Source organism: Aethalodelphis obliquidens, unplaced genomic scaffold (genome assembly GCF_003676395.1).
Source record: "Aethalodelphis obliquidens isolate GAN/ISIS:26980383/991018 unplaced genomic scaffold, ASM367639v1 scaffold3, whole genome shotgun sequence".
Classification (NCBI taxonomy): domain Eukaryota; kingdom Metazoa; phylum Chordata; class Mammalia; order Artiodactyla; family Delphinidae; genus Aethalodelphis; species Aethalodelphis obliquidens.
The window spans coordinates 11,647,888-11,665,147 of NW_020837947.1; the positions used below are offsets into that span (position 1 = coordinate 11,647,888).

The window sequence follows — 17,260 nt, forward strand, 5'->3', positions numbered from 1 at the left end:
TCTTATTAAATATCATTATTGTTGCCATATAATAATTTTATCTTAAGAAATATTTTTGTAGGAATCCACAAGATAGACACTACTAGGACACGTTTACTGTTGTTAAAAGGTGCCCTTTCTTTCCTGCAATGTTTCTCCCAATACCAAAGAAAGAGAGCAGGAATAAAAGGAATCCAAATCGGAAAAGAAGAAGTAAAGCTGTCACTGTTTGCAGATGACATGATACTATACATACAGAATCCCAAAGATGCTACCAGAAAACTACTAGAGCTAATCAATGAATCTGGTAAAGTAGCAGGATACAAAATTAATGCACAGAAATCTCTGGCATTCCTATACACTAATGATGAAAAATGTGAAAATGAAATTAAGAAAACACTCCCATTTACCATTGCAACAAAAAGCATAAAATATCTAGGAATAAACCTACCTAAGGAGACAAAAGACCTGTATGCAGAAAATTATAAGACACTGATGAAAGAAATTAAAGATGATACAAATAGACGGAGAGATATACCATGTTCTTGGATTGGAAGTATCAACATTGTGAAAATGACTCTACTACCCAAAGCAATCTACAGATTCAATGCAATCCCTATCAAACTACCACTGGCATTTTTCACAGAACTATAACAAAAAATTTCACAATTTGTATGGAAACAAAAAAGACCCCGAATAGCCAAAGCAATCTTGAGAATGAAAAATGGAGCTGGAGGAATCAGGCTCCCTGACTTCAGACTATACTACAAAGCTACAGTAATCAAGACAGTATGGTACTGGCACAAAAACAGGAATATAGATCAATGGAACAGGACAGAAAGCCCAGAGATAAACCCACGCATATATGGTCATCTTATCTTTGATAAAGGATGCAAGAATATACAGTGGAGAAAAGACACCCTCTTCAATAAGTGGTGCTGGGAAAACTGGACAGGTACATGTAAAAGTATGAGATTAGAACACTCCCTAACACCAAACACAAAAATAAGCTCAAAATGGATTAAAGATCTAAATGTAAGGCCAGAAACTATCAAACTCTAGAGGAAAACATAGGCAGAACACTCTATGACATAAATCACAGCAAGATCCTTTTTGACCCACCTCCTAGAGTAATGGAAAGAAAAACGAAAATAAACAACTGGGACCTAATGAAACTTCAAAGCTTTTGCACAGCAAAGGGAACCATAAACAAGACCAAAAGACAACCCTCAGAATGGGAGAAAATATTTGCAAATGAAGCAACTGACAAAGGATTACTCTCCCAAATTTACAAGCAGCTCATGCAGCTCAATAACATAAAAACAAACAACCCAATCCAAAAATGGGCAGAAGACCTAAATAGACATTTCTCCAAAGAAGATATACAGACTGCCAACAAACACATGAAAGAATGCTCAACATCATTAATCATTAGAGAAATGCAAATCAAAACTACAATGAGATATCATCTCACACCGGTCAGAATGGCCATCATCAAAAAATCTAGAAACAATAAATGCTGGAGAGGGTGTGGAGAAAAGGGAACCCCCTTGCACTGCTGGTGGGAATGTAAATTGATGCAGCCACTATGGAGAACAGTATGGAGGTTCCTTAAAAAACTACAAATAGAACTACCATACGACCCAGCAATCCTACTACTGGGCATATACCCTGAGAAAACCATAATTCAAAAAGAGTCATGTACCAAACTGTTCATTACAGCTCTATTTACAATAGAGATGGAAGCAACCTAAGTGTCCATCATCGGATGAATGGATAAAGAAGATGTGGCACATATATACAATGGAATATTACTCAGCCATAAAACGAAACGAAACTGAGTTATTTGTAGTGAGGTGGATGGACCTAGAGTCTGTCATACAGAGCGAAGTAAGTCAGAAAGAGAAAAACAAATACCGTATGCTAACACATATATATATGGAATCTAAGAAAAAAAAAAAAGGTCATGAAGAACCTAGGGATAAGATGGGAATAAAGACACAGACCCACTGGAGAATGGACTTGAGGATGTGAGGAGGGGCAAGGATAAGCTGTGACAAAGTGAGAGAGTGGCATGGACATATATACACTACCAAACGTAAAACAGATAGCTAGTGGGAAGCAGCCGCATAGCACAGGGAGATCAGCTCGGTGCTTTGTGACCACCTAGAGGGGTGGGATAGGGAGGGTGGGATGGAGATGCAAGAGGGAGGAGATATGGGGATATATGTATATCTATAGCTGATTCACTTTGTTATAAAGCAGAAACTAACACACCACTGTAAAGCAATTGTACCCCAATAAAGATGTTAAAACAAATACAAATCAAGTGTTTTCTTTAACCCTTTGGGGTTTTTTGGGGGGAGGGGTCTACATAAATCCTACAAGGAGTGAGCTCCCATGGAAAACCTAACATTAAAAGGTATGTTCACATCAGGAAAGTTATAAATTTATGAAGAAATGTTCTCTAGGCATTACTGACAAAAATTATAATTCAATATTACTAGACCCTCTGCTCTATGCAGATATACCCAGGGTGGGACTCTCAGCTACCAATGCACTGAAGATCCAGGAAGAAGACACCCAACCAGCTCCGGGAGAGAAGAGCAATTCTGTTCAGATATAAGTGGTCTTCTCCAGTATCGCTGTACTTTTGTGTACCCCCAACATACAGTTTTAAATGTTCTTTTTTAAAAGACCAGTATCTACTAGTTATACTGTATTATTTTAATGTTAAGGTTATTATATAGTGACAGATTTTAAAACATGAATTTTATCTATTGAAAAACAAGTTGGAGGTGAAAATATTCACATATGGCCTGCACCTAGTACAAAACTACACTCCAAATTATCAAACTAATCACTAGTCAGATGCAACTATCAGATATTAGTACTTGGTAGTCTGGGACTTGAGAACTTTTCTGCAACAGATTTCAAATTTGTTGACAATAGCAACTCCACAAATTTCATTATAGCTCTATGAAACAGATTCTTTAAAGGCCAAAACAAAACAAACAAAAACAACAACAAAATAACACATGTACATTGCTTAACCACGTCTGTAAATTAAGCTAAAGAATCAAAAAGCTGTGTCCGGATTTCTAACATCATACCCACAACTGAACAAACAGAGTTGCTCTGCCTTTAAGTCAAGTACATGTCTCTGGTATTTAAATGCACCGTTGTGCATGTGGTTTCCCCCTTTCCTCTATAATCAGCACCACATTCTCCTTACTGGTCAGATGGGTGGAGTGGAAAGAATGGACTTTAGCATCCAGCAGAGCTGGCTGTGAACGCTGCCCCACCACTGACCGGACCATCAGTTAGCTTCTCCCATCTCAGTTCTCTCACACTGAAAGGGGCTCGTGATATCTACTCAATAGGGCTGCTGGGGAGAAAATGGGGTTTTCATGAGATGCTGTATATAAAATTCACAGTGCATGCTAAGGGCTGAGCATCACATGCTAAGGGCAGCTTGCAAAGTCCTTTCACTTCCATGGAACTGTCATGGCAATATAATCCCATTCTTTTTTAGTGAGTAAGGATATAAGGGCCTCAGAAGGTGAGGTGACTTTCCTAAAGTCCACTAACCAGTGAGAGTGAGCGAGGCTCCCGGCACCCAGGGCCACCTCCTGCCTGGTCCAGCAAGTTAAGCGGTAAACCTCTACTCTTCAAATTAGTACAGCAGGGGATGAAACCCTTCTAGTGAATCCTCTTATTTTTCTTACGTATCTCACCCTCCTAATGTGAACTGCAAATGTGCGGTTTGGAATAGCCTTGGCCGTGGGGACGATCAGTCAACCGAAAGTGACAGCAATGCTCAACCCCTAAGGAAGGAGGCACAAAACAGGCAGCACGCTTGCCTCTACCCCGTAACCACTGTCCAGAAGAAACCAAGCCATGGCTGCCCTCACTGGGACAGGTAGACGGGCACATGCTCTGACCTGGGGTAATGCAGGGAGCCTTTTTCCCCACCTGAATTTACAAATTCTTAAAGAACTTCCCTGAGCATTTCAACTTTACCATTTACAATCTCTAGCTGCCACTGAGAAGCAGAGCTGTCATGGATGCCCAGCAAACCGAGGTGGCCACCTAGACAGATCGGCACATGGGACCCCCGCTGCAGCTTCAGGAAGACGGCAGCCCACCCTCCTCCCCATGCCCTCTCGAGGCTGGTCCCTTTGGGACAGCTTAACAGTTACACTGACTTCCAGTGAGTTCTGCTCCACGAGGTTTCATGCACCAGGACGCCCCACAGTCACTTATGAAGACTGTCACGGGGTTAGGGACAAAGGGTCCAGGTGCTACGATTTGTCTGAAACACACCACACCCACTTCGTGCATAAAAAGGCCTGGATTTTCAGTTCTAATATTCAGCTGAAAGTAACGTTTGGAATTTAGTTTCAAAAAAAATTGCAGGGCTTCCCTGGTGGCGCAGTAGTTGAGAGTCCGCCTGCCGATGCAGGGGACGCGGGTTCGTGCCCTGGTCTGGGAAGATCCCACATGCCGCGGAGCGGCTGGGCCCGTGAGCCATGGCCACTGAGCCTGCGCGTCCGGAGCCTGTGCTCCGCAACGGGAGAGGCCACAGCAGTGAGAGGCCCGCGTACCTCAAAAAAAAAAAAAAAAAAAAAAAAAATTGCAGCTTTGGGGAGAAAAAAAATCGTAACAATATGAAAAAAATCAAATTATTTGTTAAAATCCCGACAGCCTTAATTGGGTGTGGGTATTGCCAAGCACTACCTATCTGCCTTGAGTGAGCACAGGTACAACCTGCGTGGCCCCTGACTTGTGGTTTTAGTTAAACGTTTTTGCTGGATTTCAGCAATGTGATAGTCCAGTCTGTTACATTACTCTGCATTGCTTCTTACTGCCGGGGGTGGGGGGGGGTCTCAAAATAATCACCTCATACGAAAAGTGCCCACAGCATACACATTTATCTGAGACTTTACCACCAACCCATCTCTAAAATTTAACATTACCTAAATAACAGAAAGGAAGTAATAACAGTTAAACTAGGACAACAACCACGTTCAATAAATGGTTTGGCAATTCTGATCAAGCTTCTAGAAAACAGCAAACCAATAAATACAAAGTAACCAAAGCCATGCTTCCCTGGGGTTAGGAGAACAGGTGATGACCTAGGGAAGGGGTGCACAGACAGACATACCCTCAAGTAAAACTGAAATACATCAGAGACAATGTGACCATGACACAATGTAAATTTACAACTTTTTTGCGTAAGAATCTCTTTGCTATACACCTGAAACTAACACGGCATTGTAAGTTCAATAAAAAACAAACAAACAAATAAAAAAACAAACAAAAACATCTTTTTTTTTTTAAGGCTCAGACATAGAAGACTGTTTTTAAATCTCACCTGAAGTTACTGGTTGGATAATCAGCCTTTCCATCTTGGAAACTCATCTATAAAAGCACGACATACAAGATCTCGCAAGGCTACCGAGGGGAGAGCAGAGCATGCCTGGGCCCATCCTGATGTCCATCCTGATGCCTGGAGCCCCCAGGCCATGGGGCCGGGCCAGGCTTCTCATCTGACTATCCTTTATCTTGTGACTGTATGAACCGAGAAGGGAATGGATTCTAGAACATTCCAAAGCCAGCTCAGAGCAGCTTGAGAGGTGGAAGATGGCAGGACTCCTCAAGCTATGTGACACTTGTGGCTTCTAAGCACTTAGAACGAAACCCCCAGCCTGTGCCAGTGCCAGGCGGGGACTTCCTAAGCAGTTGCACATGGAAGGGCTTCCTCATCTGACATCCATTTTCTGAAAACACAAGAGAACTTAGGTGGCAGCCAAGGATCTGAGAGCGTGAGGGAAGGTGAGCCACGGGGATGAGGGGGGCACTGGGGGCTGAACCAACAAAATAAGAGAGAAGGAGGTGGCGACGAGCAAAAGAGTGAAGTGGAGAAAAGAATTGCGAGGCGTCTGTAAAAACACACCTCCCATTTTCTCCAGTCTCCCATGTTAGTGACAAATACATTTTTCTTGGCCATTTAAAAACATTTTTTATTTTGAAATAATATGAGACTTACAGAAGAGTCGTAAAGGACAGAGAGTTCCTGTATTATCTTTCCGTCAGTTTCCCCTAATGCTAACATCTTATGCGGCAAATACAGTTTCTGTTGTCCTGTTCTTCATGCTATTATCAAGAACCGCAGGAGACTGATTTACAAAACTAATAATCCCTTCCTCACTCTCAGCAGTTGGAAGCCGGGATCTGGGTGAAACCACTAACGCCTGCTGTGTGAAGGGCTCCCGGGCAGAGTCCCCCGTCTCCCCAGCTCCCCTCGGCCAGCCGCCCAGCCCCAAGGAGCATGGCACAGAAATCTACTCAAAGAGGAGAGTGCGGGGGAAACGCCAAATGACTCGGAACAACTTCTCAGAATTTTTTTTTCTTTTTAAAAGTGAAAGCGGCTACCCCGTGGGGCTGGGACATTATCAAAAGGTGAGAATCTGCTATGAGTCATGAAAATCACAAAGAAGCCCTCAGGCTCAAGTACACCTTCACTGACCCAGCACAATCAGAGGGTTCGTTCAACTGCCGTCTCTACGTACACAGAACACTGAAAGGACTATCTCAGAGCTCTCAGCGACGGCTAACAGCTGACAGCACCTTTGTGAAGGAGATGTTAGTAAAGGAATGAACAAGCAGTGTGATGCTACCCCTATTCTTGGCAGATACTACAGAGAAGATGGATAAAGATTCCTGGTGCCCAAGCAGTGGCCGCCAGAATTAGACTGTAACCATGGCTGTAAATCCTTCCAAAGAAAGGGACGGAGTGAGCAGCAGCTAAGACTCAGCTCACCTGCTGATGTGGAAGCGGCCGGGGTGATGCTCTCAGAAGAGAAACACAGGGACTGCCTGATCAGCCCCAGACTGAGCATGTAGACCACCCCTCCTGGTCCTCAGACGGCGGCTCATTTTACAAAAATGAGTTTCCCACAATTTTGCTTTGGAATCAAAATTTAAACTCGTGTCCCCCCCCCCCAAATCACTTCTTTTTCACTAATTACAGAAAATAAAACTTTCTGAAATGCTCTGACAGCAGCACACAGTGTTACAGTTGGTGTTAACCATCTAGGGATGTCTGCCCACCACCACCAATATGGCCTCCTTGTCTCAGCTTAGCAGTGTTTTGCCATCTAGGGAGGGGCTGTTATGTATCTGATGGTCCTCGATCTCCTAGCACGTTAAAAGAATCCAGCACTGATAGCCAACCCCACCCAACCAAGTAGACTTGAAGATGAAAACAAAGTTCAAATGTCATGCAGTGCTTTTCTTATTGTGGGTACTTGATAACTGATTCTGTCATGTCCATAATATTAAGTCAAGACAGAAGCTAGATGATTCAGATGTTCACTCCAAGTCAGAATTCTGAACTCAGAGTTCATCGATTCCTAAGGGGGAATCCATGGATAAACATCATAAGTTCAATGAGCTCCCTGGAATCGTGGGTGACTTTTTTTTTTTTTGCGGTATGCGGGCCTCTCACTGTCATGGCCTCTCCCGTTGCGGAGCACAGGCTCCGGACGCGCAGGCTCAGCGGCCATGGCTCACGGGCCCAGCCGCTCCGCGGCATGTGGGATCTTCCCGGACCGGGGCACGAACCCGCGTCCCCTGCATCAGCAGGCGGACTCTCAACCACTGCGCCACCAGGGAAGCCCGTGGGTGACTTTTTACGTAGGCATCTGAGCAATTTTCTGAGCGTCCACAGACGCTCGGAGCCAGGATGGGCCGCCAAGATGGACAGACCCAGCCCCCAGCTGCACAGACACAGATGCGTGATGACTTATCCGAGGACACAAGGACTCCCTGCGAGACCTGGAGCAAAATCCTACGTGCCCTTCCTCTGAGGCCGCCTGCCGTCCAGGAGGCTTCCCCTGAGCATACACAAGAGCCTGCAAACGGCGTTTACTGAGGTTAGGGTTCGGCCTGAGAAACTCAGACTCCCTGCTTTCTTCTCCCAAAAAGCAAAGCTATCCTCAAGTCTCTATAACTCTCTATGTCCAACCCAGGAGGCCCAGAAAGAAAGACGGAGAAATAGAAGGCTGAACGCCAAAGAGGATGAGGATGGGGGATAGATGGAGGCCACGACCTCTCCCCCACGACCGTATCCAAGAGCACGCGGCCCACTCCTCAGCCAGCAGAACACAGGGAGCTCACAGCCCAGCCCCCTCCTGGACTAGTCCAGGCGCCGGCACCGAAGGCGAGGTCTCAAGGAGCAGGCCGAGGCCCCTGTCCAGCCCCGAGGTGTGGGTGGCCGGCACCTTGCAAAGGACCAGCACATCCCTCTGCGGTTGCATCCCAGAGAGGACAGGAGCGAAACCACAGCTCCCGCTGTTCCAAAGGGGAGGAAGAGGAGGGAGGGGCCGGCATCAGAAGTAAGTGTGGTGGGTCGGTCATCCGGTTAAGACCCGGACTGGCCCTGCGGCATCTCTGCGGTCAGGGTCCACCCTGGGTGGCCTTGGCTCTGGGCCCCCCTTGGCCTCAGCGCCCCACGGCGTGAGGAGGGGGCTGCGCTCACCACGTCAGCAAGCGGAGCCAGAGCGCGTCCGTCCAGCTGCCGGGCCCCGACGGCACGGCGGCCCGCGGTGACTCCCGCCGCTGCCACTCTGCCACTCGGGGGGGGGGGGGGGGCTCTTCTCCACTGTGTGACTCTGCAGATGCCTCGCCGTGACAATGTTTTCTTTTGCCCAGAAAAACAGGATGGAAAGGAAAAGCCTGGAGGAGAGAGCGAGAGAGCAGGGGACGGAGGCTGGGGAAGCAGAGGGCTGGGGACAACAGAGGGCAGAGTGAAAGAAGAGGCCAGAGGGACACGGAGCCAGCGAGTTCATAGGAAAGCCCCCGCCACCGGGGCACAAAGGGAAGGTGGCTGAGTGAGCTCTCGGGTGCTGGGGTCCCCACCTCACAAGTGCAGCCGGAGAGCAGGGGGCGCGGCGGCCCCAGGCCTCCCCGAGCCGAGACCTGTGCCGTCGGGCTCCCCGCCCCTGCTGCCTGCCCACAGGCACATCCCACGTGTGCACAGGGCCCCGCCCCCTGGGCGAGCCAGCCCCGCGCGGGAGCTCTAGGAGCCCCCAAGGCAGAGGCTCAGGCCTTTGGGCCCTCGTCAGGCATCACCCAGCTGGGGGCAGCTTCTGGGTATCTGGCCCCAGGTGGCCCACAGCTCTCAGCCAGCAGTGACAGCCCCCTTCCACTGGCCGGTGTGCCCTGTCCAGGGACACACCGGGCCTAACACAGACCCCTTTAGGACCACAGTCACGTCGATGGGGGCAGGGGCTGTGAGAGGAAGTGGAGAGAGAGGCCAGCACCGGTGAGATTTCTTCCCCCTGCCACCGTGTCCCCTCCTCCACTGGGCACGCCCTCCTGTCCCAGGCTGCGGCCAGGAAGCCACCCACTTGAAGTCTTCCCGCTGCAGGGCGTGAGGCACCCCACACCTCCACTCGCAACGGGCCCGCCCACGCCCGGCGCTGAGATTTGGTTTTCCTCCTTTCTTTCCTTCCCTCATCTGACACTGTGAGTGGCATCGAAGCCTGTGGGACAGAGTGTATAAATAATCCTTGGCCACAAAGAGGGCAGTGATGTCCCTTCCTTTCACTCCAGCAAAGACTTGGCATCTCCCCGGCACATCAGCCCTAACAATCAAGGACGGACCAAGAACAGGGGGCTAACACCCTGAAGCTAGGAAAACGGGAAATTTTTTTAAAAATCCAGCAAACTACAAAGAGACCAAATGGCCTTTCAGACGCCAATGAAAATGAATCCCAGACATTTCAAACAAGTTCACCAACTTGCCCCCAAGTCCCTTCCGAAAGGAAGCAGGGTGCTAGAAATGTAGAACAGTGCGTTGGAGAGCTAATGCGGAACTCAGCTCTACTTTGATCCCTCCCAGCCTGTGTCCTTCTGTGCCCTTGGTGACTCTCTCTGCCCTGAAGTGATGCCTCTCTTCCAAAAGGCGAAGAGTCTGCAAGACCTCCTAAGCATCTCTCATTCACAGCTCACTCCTGCTAAGGATAAAGGCAAACCTAACATACACTGCTTTTATTCAGTCATTTGAACAGCCCTTTAGAAAAGGTCATCAACTCACAACAGTCTACCTAAGAAAAATAAGCTAAAAGATGGGCAGGCTTTGTCTCCATGCAGATGACAAAGAGCTAAGAGGACTCCATGGCCAAGGCCCTCGGCTTCCAATTCTTTTTTATCTCAGGGGACAGCTCAGCAGGATTTGACCACAGACACTAACTTCAAGAAGACTGGGTAGGCAGCCTTGTGGCTAAGTCGTGCATTAGGTGAGCAGAGTGGGAAAGCATTCAAAACGTGCAAATGTATGAGCCACGTCGGGAAGCGGGGTTGCTGCTCGCCTAATAATCAATCTCTCATGTCTGGGCTTCTAGTCATCCACGATCCTCTCCACTACACAGGCTTGGAGCTATTGTTATTTTTACTTACAGATGAGGACACAGAGGCTTAGTAAGACCGAGTACCTTGCCCCAGGGCACGCAGTGGTAAAGCCTGGTAGCCCAGGATACAGATCCAGGTTTCCAACTACTGAGATCAAGAGTTCTTTCTATTATACCACCACCTACAAGAAAAGGCTACCCGGAATTGAATCACTGTGAAAGATGATTGTCTCACTACTGGGGAACATCAGGCTCCGGATCATTTTTCAGGGACAAATGGGTTTGCTGTAAGGATGCAACCTCTCTGTTCACTCCTACAGGAATTATGTCAGATAGCATGCATTCAGAAATAGGCATGTTTAGTTTCTGAAAAAGGATCATGATTAATCTATTCAACGGCAGCCATGTAGAAAGACTGCTATTTACAAATACATTCTATTTTCGCTGGACTTTTTAACAAGAGCATCTTACAACCAAGAGATCCTGAAATAATGCAGGACACTCAAAGACAGGCAAGAAAGATATACAGTTAAAAATGCTGAAAAATAAATCACACGATCCATGAATCTTTTTCTTTTCCTGTAGCTTCTTAGAGATGCAAGCTCTTCAAAGCAATTCATGCAAAAAACTCAAAAGGTTAAGCTAAGTGGGTGAGCAGGCATTAAATATTCAACGCAAGTTATGTTCATGCCGGACACCAAAACCTAACCATCAGTGCATGTCCCTTTTTTCTACCTTGAAAAAATAAACAGGACAAAATATATTCTCAACAGGATTAAATTGCAAACAGCACAACACACAGTTGTCAAGGCTATCTGTCTCCAGATCCTCAGTGCTCTCTGTTCCATCAACACCACGCCCACAAACTGCGAGAATAATCACTGCCAAAGCTACACCCGAGGTGATTACATAACATTTTTCTAAAAAGCTGAAAAAAAATATTTAAACAGGAGTAACAGAAGTAAAACACTGCTTACCTTACAGAAAACGGGTTTCACTCTTGTGGATTTTCTTTTACAGCAATACGCCCAATACAAGTATGTACAACACTCCAAGAAAATTTGACAAAGCATAAAATTGTTCACTGTCTTCAAATTATCCTTCTCTCTTTTCAAACATATTTGACAGAGTAAATCTTTGAAATTTCCCTAGGACTTTCTGATACCTTTCTATTTCAAAAGGACAAACTATTTCAGAGATCCATTTAGAGACCTATGCATCCTTGGAATGAGGAAGGAAAAGTTGACAGTGCCACCGAACAACTAGTATCCGAAAGAAATTCTCTTAATCCTGAGCTGTAAAGAGTGCTTGAAGATTACTGCCCGGATCCCTTCCGGAAAGAAAGGCTTATCTTGTCTGCATAACAGTCTTTAGACATTTTAGAGTGAAATCAACTTTCAAGACAGAGAAAAGAAAACCACGCAAGCATGCCTACATTTGGATCAGAAGGCACATCCCTGAGAATCAAAGCCCTTGTTTACTTACATGCTGTACATAGAAAGGAAAAGTTCAAAGAAACCTGCACCCTCTGGGAGAAATGATTCCATCTAAGTCGGCTGCTGGGAAATGAGTAAGACACGCGTTCTCTCTCACTCTCATCCCAGGCAGTGAAAAAAATCCCAAACTGTTCTTTCAAGTCACATTCACAAGGGCTTCCTAGCGCCACCAAGCTCTTCCTTCAAGGCAGCCTGGGGGTTGGGGAAGGCTCACCCCCTTGCTCTGGATTTCCACCCCATGCCCTGAACCCGCCTGCTCTGGGAAGGTGCCGGGTTAGGGCACACAGGGAGACGGCAGGACCACCGAGTGCCACATCTGCAGAGCCAGCTCAGAGGGCGACGAACAAGGCAAGCGGCACTTCTGTGGGGACTGCTTTACACACCTCAAGTTCCCAGGACAAACCAGAAACTCCTTCAACCCCCTCACTTCCAAAAGAACTGTTTATTCCTTTCAGGCTCCAAACTATTGCAGTAGTGCGAGCTGACTGCTAACAATATTGAAAAAAAAAAAATTCCCCAAACCGGAGAGGTTGACAGGGGCACACAAAGAGCTGTGACAGTAATAGGCACCCTTGAGGAGAATGGCGGCAATCAATTATGAACCATTTGCAGAAATTGCGGGGCTGTCAAAAGCCCTACTTACAGCTGTGCTTCTTCAAGCCAGGCTGCATTTGATTTTCAAGGGACATTATTCCTGATTCTCAGGTATAGAATATTGTTAGTAAAAATACCCCAAACAGCCCAGGTTCAACCAGGGTCTTATCTGAAAAGAAGTTAATGACCCTTGAGAAGGTTGACGGGCCAGCATGAGAAGCCCAGGAACCAGAGACAGGTCTCCCCTCTGGGGAGTGACCACCTCCTGTGGGCACCATGGGACAGCGCCAGGGCCATCCCGAAAGACCCAGGACCAGCACCCGCTGGACAGGCACCCTAAAACTCCCAAATCACCGTGTGGAAAATAGGAAAGCATTGCTTTTAGATATAACCTGCTGTTTCTAGGAGGCTAAAGATAATGAGAGAAGAGAAATTTTATTTTTTAATTCTTCAAAACTTCCTTTTCACTACTATCCATCACAGCGCTCACTTTGGATGATCACAGATTCTTTTTTCCCCAAGGAACAAAGAATATGTAAACCGAGTAGCTGCTAGGCATTCGCTAGGATTTTTTTTAAATATACTGAAATCCATTATTATAGATAGATATCTTCAAATTTGAAAAAGGTGAGCTGATAACTACTCTAGACTTGAGAGGAATCTGACAGCAAATGCTTAACATGCTAATATTCTTTAATATTTTTTTCTTCTGTGTTCCTTGATATCTTTTGCTTTTTCCTTTAATCATCTTAGCAATGAAAATTAGGGCTCAGAGAGCTCCAATTTCAAGCTGAACTGCAGTTTTCACTCCTCTTCTAAATTTCTAACTGATGCTCCAATGTTCATCTTAAAAACCTTTGTTTAGTTACGATAGGCATTAAGTAATAGAAATGGAAATAGCCTCAACATGGTAACTTCCTGCAGATTTATTTGATTGAATCTTCACATAAAATAAAACCTGGAAAAGAATTTAATTTCCTCCTTAAGAATTTTAATGGGGAACTCAAACATCGTAACAGAGAGGAAACCATTATCCCTAATGGCGTTAATGATCTCCCCAAAGCTGCCACCTGCGACAGTGCCGCACAGCCACACTGACCTTAAATAGAGAGCCTAGCTTCTTGAGTGTTGCCTTAGCGTTCTCCTTTTTTAAAAAGGTCAAGACAAAGCAATCCAAACGCATCTATTTGATGCTCTAGGATCCACTGCTTCCAAAAAAACGATGAATTTGAGCTACAATATTGGGTTCCCACAAGTAAATAACCACCAGAGAGAGAACAGAGCAGAAAGACTAAAAATGCTGATGACTGCAGTTTAGTAAAAGAAATTGCTTCCTGGGGGCATAACCAGGCCAGTGAAAGTAGCTGAGTATTTGGTTTGTATGAGGAACTGAGAAGAGAGGAAAGGGAGATTTTGGAGGAGGTGGCTAGGGAATGGGGGGAGGAATTCAGGGGGTAAGAAAGGGAAACAGAGAAGAGAGGTGAGGCCAGGTGCCAGTGGCCGCTTGAACCTGCTCTGCAGCTGGCAGGCTCTATCCCACCCCATCCACCCATCCCACACTGAGCACCACCACCAGTCACCTGGGGCTGGGCCAATGGCCAGTCACCTAAGGACCGGCTCCTACGAGTATTAGTTTAAACCCAACTGGGGTGTGGTCCTGCTATAAATTTTTTTAAATACCCATCATAGTTTACATTGCCTCCACTCTTGTTTTGTATTTAAGACAAAAGGAAGAAATATAAAACAGAGTTATAATCTCGAAGTCAGTTAAAACTGGACTGTGTACTTACAAAGATCATGTCAGACAGACAATTTCTGAAAAGAGAGCTAACTAAGAACAGTTAAAAATGTAGGAAAGGGGGCTTCCCTGGTGGCGCAGTGGTTGGAAGTCCGCCTGCCGATGCAGGGGACACGGGTTCGTGCCCCGGTCCGGGAGGATCCCACATGCCGCGGAGCGGCTGGGCCCGTGAGCCATGGCCGCTGAGCCTGCGCGTCCGGAGCCTGTACTCCGCAACGGGAGAGGCCACAACAGCATACCGCAAAAAAAAAAAAAAAAAAAAAACTGGAACCCTCGTGCACTGCTGGTGGGAACGTAAAACGGCGCAGCGCTGGCTGTGCAAGCCAGTTGGGCTGTTCCTCAAAAAAGCTAAACATAGAATTACCACATGACTCAGCAATTCCACTCTGAGTGGCACACCCAGAAGAAGTGAAAACAAGGTTTTAAACAGATATTTGTATGCCAATGTCACTGCAGTGTTACTCACAACAGCCAAACGGTGGAAACAACCCACGTGTCCATCAATAGATGAACGGATAAACAAAATGTAGTGTGTGTGTGTGTGTGTGTGTGTGTGTGTGTGTGTGTATATACACAATGGAATATCATTCAGCCATAAAAGGAGTAAAGTTTTGATACATGCTACCACATGGATGAACCTTGAAAACATTATGCAGAAACAAAAGGACAAATATTATACGATCACACTCACATGACATAACCAGAACAGGCAAATGAGACAGAAAGTATAACAGAGGCTTCCCGGGGACTAGGGGGTGGGATGCATGGGTGGTTACTGTCTAACGGGTACTGAGTTTCTATTTGGCAGGATGAAATGTTCTGGAAATGGATAGTGGTAATGGTTTGCACAATACTGTGAATGTTAATGCCATGAAGCGCACACTTAAAAGTGGTGAAAATGGCGAAGTTTACGTTTTATATATTTTATAACAAAATGACAACATTCCAAAAACAGTTTCTCTTCAGCCAAAAATAAATGTAGTAAATGAATACAATAGTAATTTTACGTGACCCTCAGAACACCTGAGCTTAGATTTTCCTTGTCAAACCATCCTAGTATACAAATGGCCACGTTTGCAGTACTCTTTGGTGGCATGCCACAGGGCAGGCAAGAGGTTGGGCCAAGGTCAAGGATTCCTACTAGTACTTCACTTCAAATAAAGAAGGAAACTATTTTCTTTAAAGAAAAAAAAAAAAAAATGTTTGTATTGACTGTTGTACCTAGGGATAGGAGAACTCCATCTTTTTCTCCCCACCTCAGGTGCAGGTGGGAATCAACACTTGCCTGCCAGGCCCTTGTTTGGGATCTGGGGCAGCATCTTACCCTGAAGGTCTGCTCCTTCTTCTCCCTGTGGGAAACCTGGTCCAGCGTGCCATCAGTCTGACTCCTTTTCAGGCCAGTTGTGATGTCAGGGACATTGCTGAAATCTGCATGAAAAGTGACAAAAACATAGGCGAGTTTGGCCATCTGCAAAGAATAGTAGTGAATGACTTAGAGGCTCAGAGAAAGAGAGGAAAGAAAAAAGTTAACTAACACCCTAGAAGGCAGGACACCATTGTCCGTAGTGATACTGACGCTACCATATGCATAGCTGGTCTTCTAAAACAGATCCGGGCTCTGGCTAAGTGAAGAAGCACTGCATCTGCCTGTTTTGCATCTGTTTTGCCTGTTTAGCATTTGCCTGTTTTGGTCAAAGGAGGCCAATGACCAATCAAAACACTGACTTAAATGCTTGGCCACTCTTGTCACTGCTGTGCAAACTTCACTAAGTACACTATTATACAGTGTTGGTACTTTCCTTCCTTTATTTTTGGCTAAGTGAGGGCAAAATCCCCAGGGATATCTGGGTAAACCAATGATGCAACACCGTAGATTCTTATTACAGTCCACAAATTGCTCATTTGTGAGCATAATTCTTCTTTTTCTGGCATCGACCACATCCTAAATTGAAAGTCCCAAGAAGAACAGTAAACCTTTGTTAACTTCCAGAGTAAGGGTTAAGAAACAATATAAAAGGTGAGCAGAGCATGTGCCTTTCCAACCTACACTTATACACATATGCCATCCTCAACGGTTCTTTCCAGTGGTTCTCAAATTAACAAATTCAAGAAAGATGGAAAGACCAGCCTCTATCAAAATATTACACAGGGTTTCCCTGATGGCGCAGTGGTTGAGGGTCCGCCTGCCAATGCAGGGGACGTAGGTTCGTGCCCCGGTCCGGGAGGATCCCACATGCCGTGGAGCGGCTGGGCCTGTGAGCCGTGGCCGCTGGGCCTGCGCGTCCGGAGCCTGTGCTCCGCAATGGAAGAGGCCACAGCAGTGAGGGGCCCGCTTACCGCAAAAATATATATATATATATATTACACAGATTTTCATTCTAATTTTTGTATTTGGTAGACTATCCTCTCAACTAGGTGAAACCAGATGGTCTCTGATCTCAGTCAGCCACAAAAAGAAGTCATCAATCTCATACCTGTCTGAGTTGATCTAGGCAGAAAAGGCATGGATAGACATTGGCAAACCATCCAGCATGATGGAGGCATGGACAGTGGTCTCCAGGAGACCCTTAGAAGCTATGGGAGCCCTAGGAGGTTGTTGGAACTCATGGACAGAAATGCTGGTCCATGATCCAGGCTGATACCACCAATCACTACACAAGAGGTGACCTCAAGAAAATGTCATAATGGTCTACAGAATTCTGGAGCTCCAGTTTCTTCTTCCTTTTACTTCTTCTAACACCCTAACCCTGCCCAGAAAAGGACCACGCCGCCTATTTCACATAAGGAGATACAGACAAGGGAGGTGGGAAGGCTTTTATGTCTTAGGTGACTGGGTAGATGGGGAGAGTACGGGCTGGGAGTGGAAGTCACAAGCTCAGCTTTGGCAAAGCTGATCTTGAGATGCATGTGGGCCACCCAGTGCAACACACCCCCAAGTCCAGTAGTGCAAGAAAGGTCTGCACAGGGATGTGGCT

At 46.1% G+C, this 17,260-nt stretch overlaps 1 protein-coding gene across 13 annotated transcripts in view; it reads right to left on the bottom strand.

The window, feature by feature from the left end:
• TIAM2 (TIAM Rac1 associated GEF 2) overlaps positions 1 to 17,260 on the bottom strand; it is a 240,784-nt gene that overhangs the window by 33,321 nt on the left and 190,203 nt on the right. For 12 of the 13 annotated variants that reach the window (XM_027082692.1, XM_027082682.1, XM_027082702.1 and 9 more), the window contains one exon: positions 15,610 to 15,713. The exons of the other annotated variant lie outside the window; for it this stretch is intronic. In XM_027082692.1, coding sequence (XP_026938493.1) covers positions 15,610 to 15,713 — 104 coding nt within the window. The remainder of the gene's footprint in view (positions 1 to 15,609; positions 15,714 to 17,260) is intronic. 13 annotated transcript variants of the gene reach the window in all.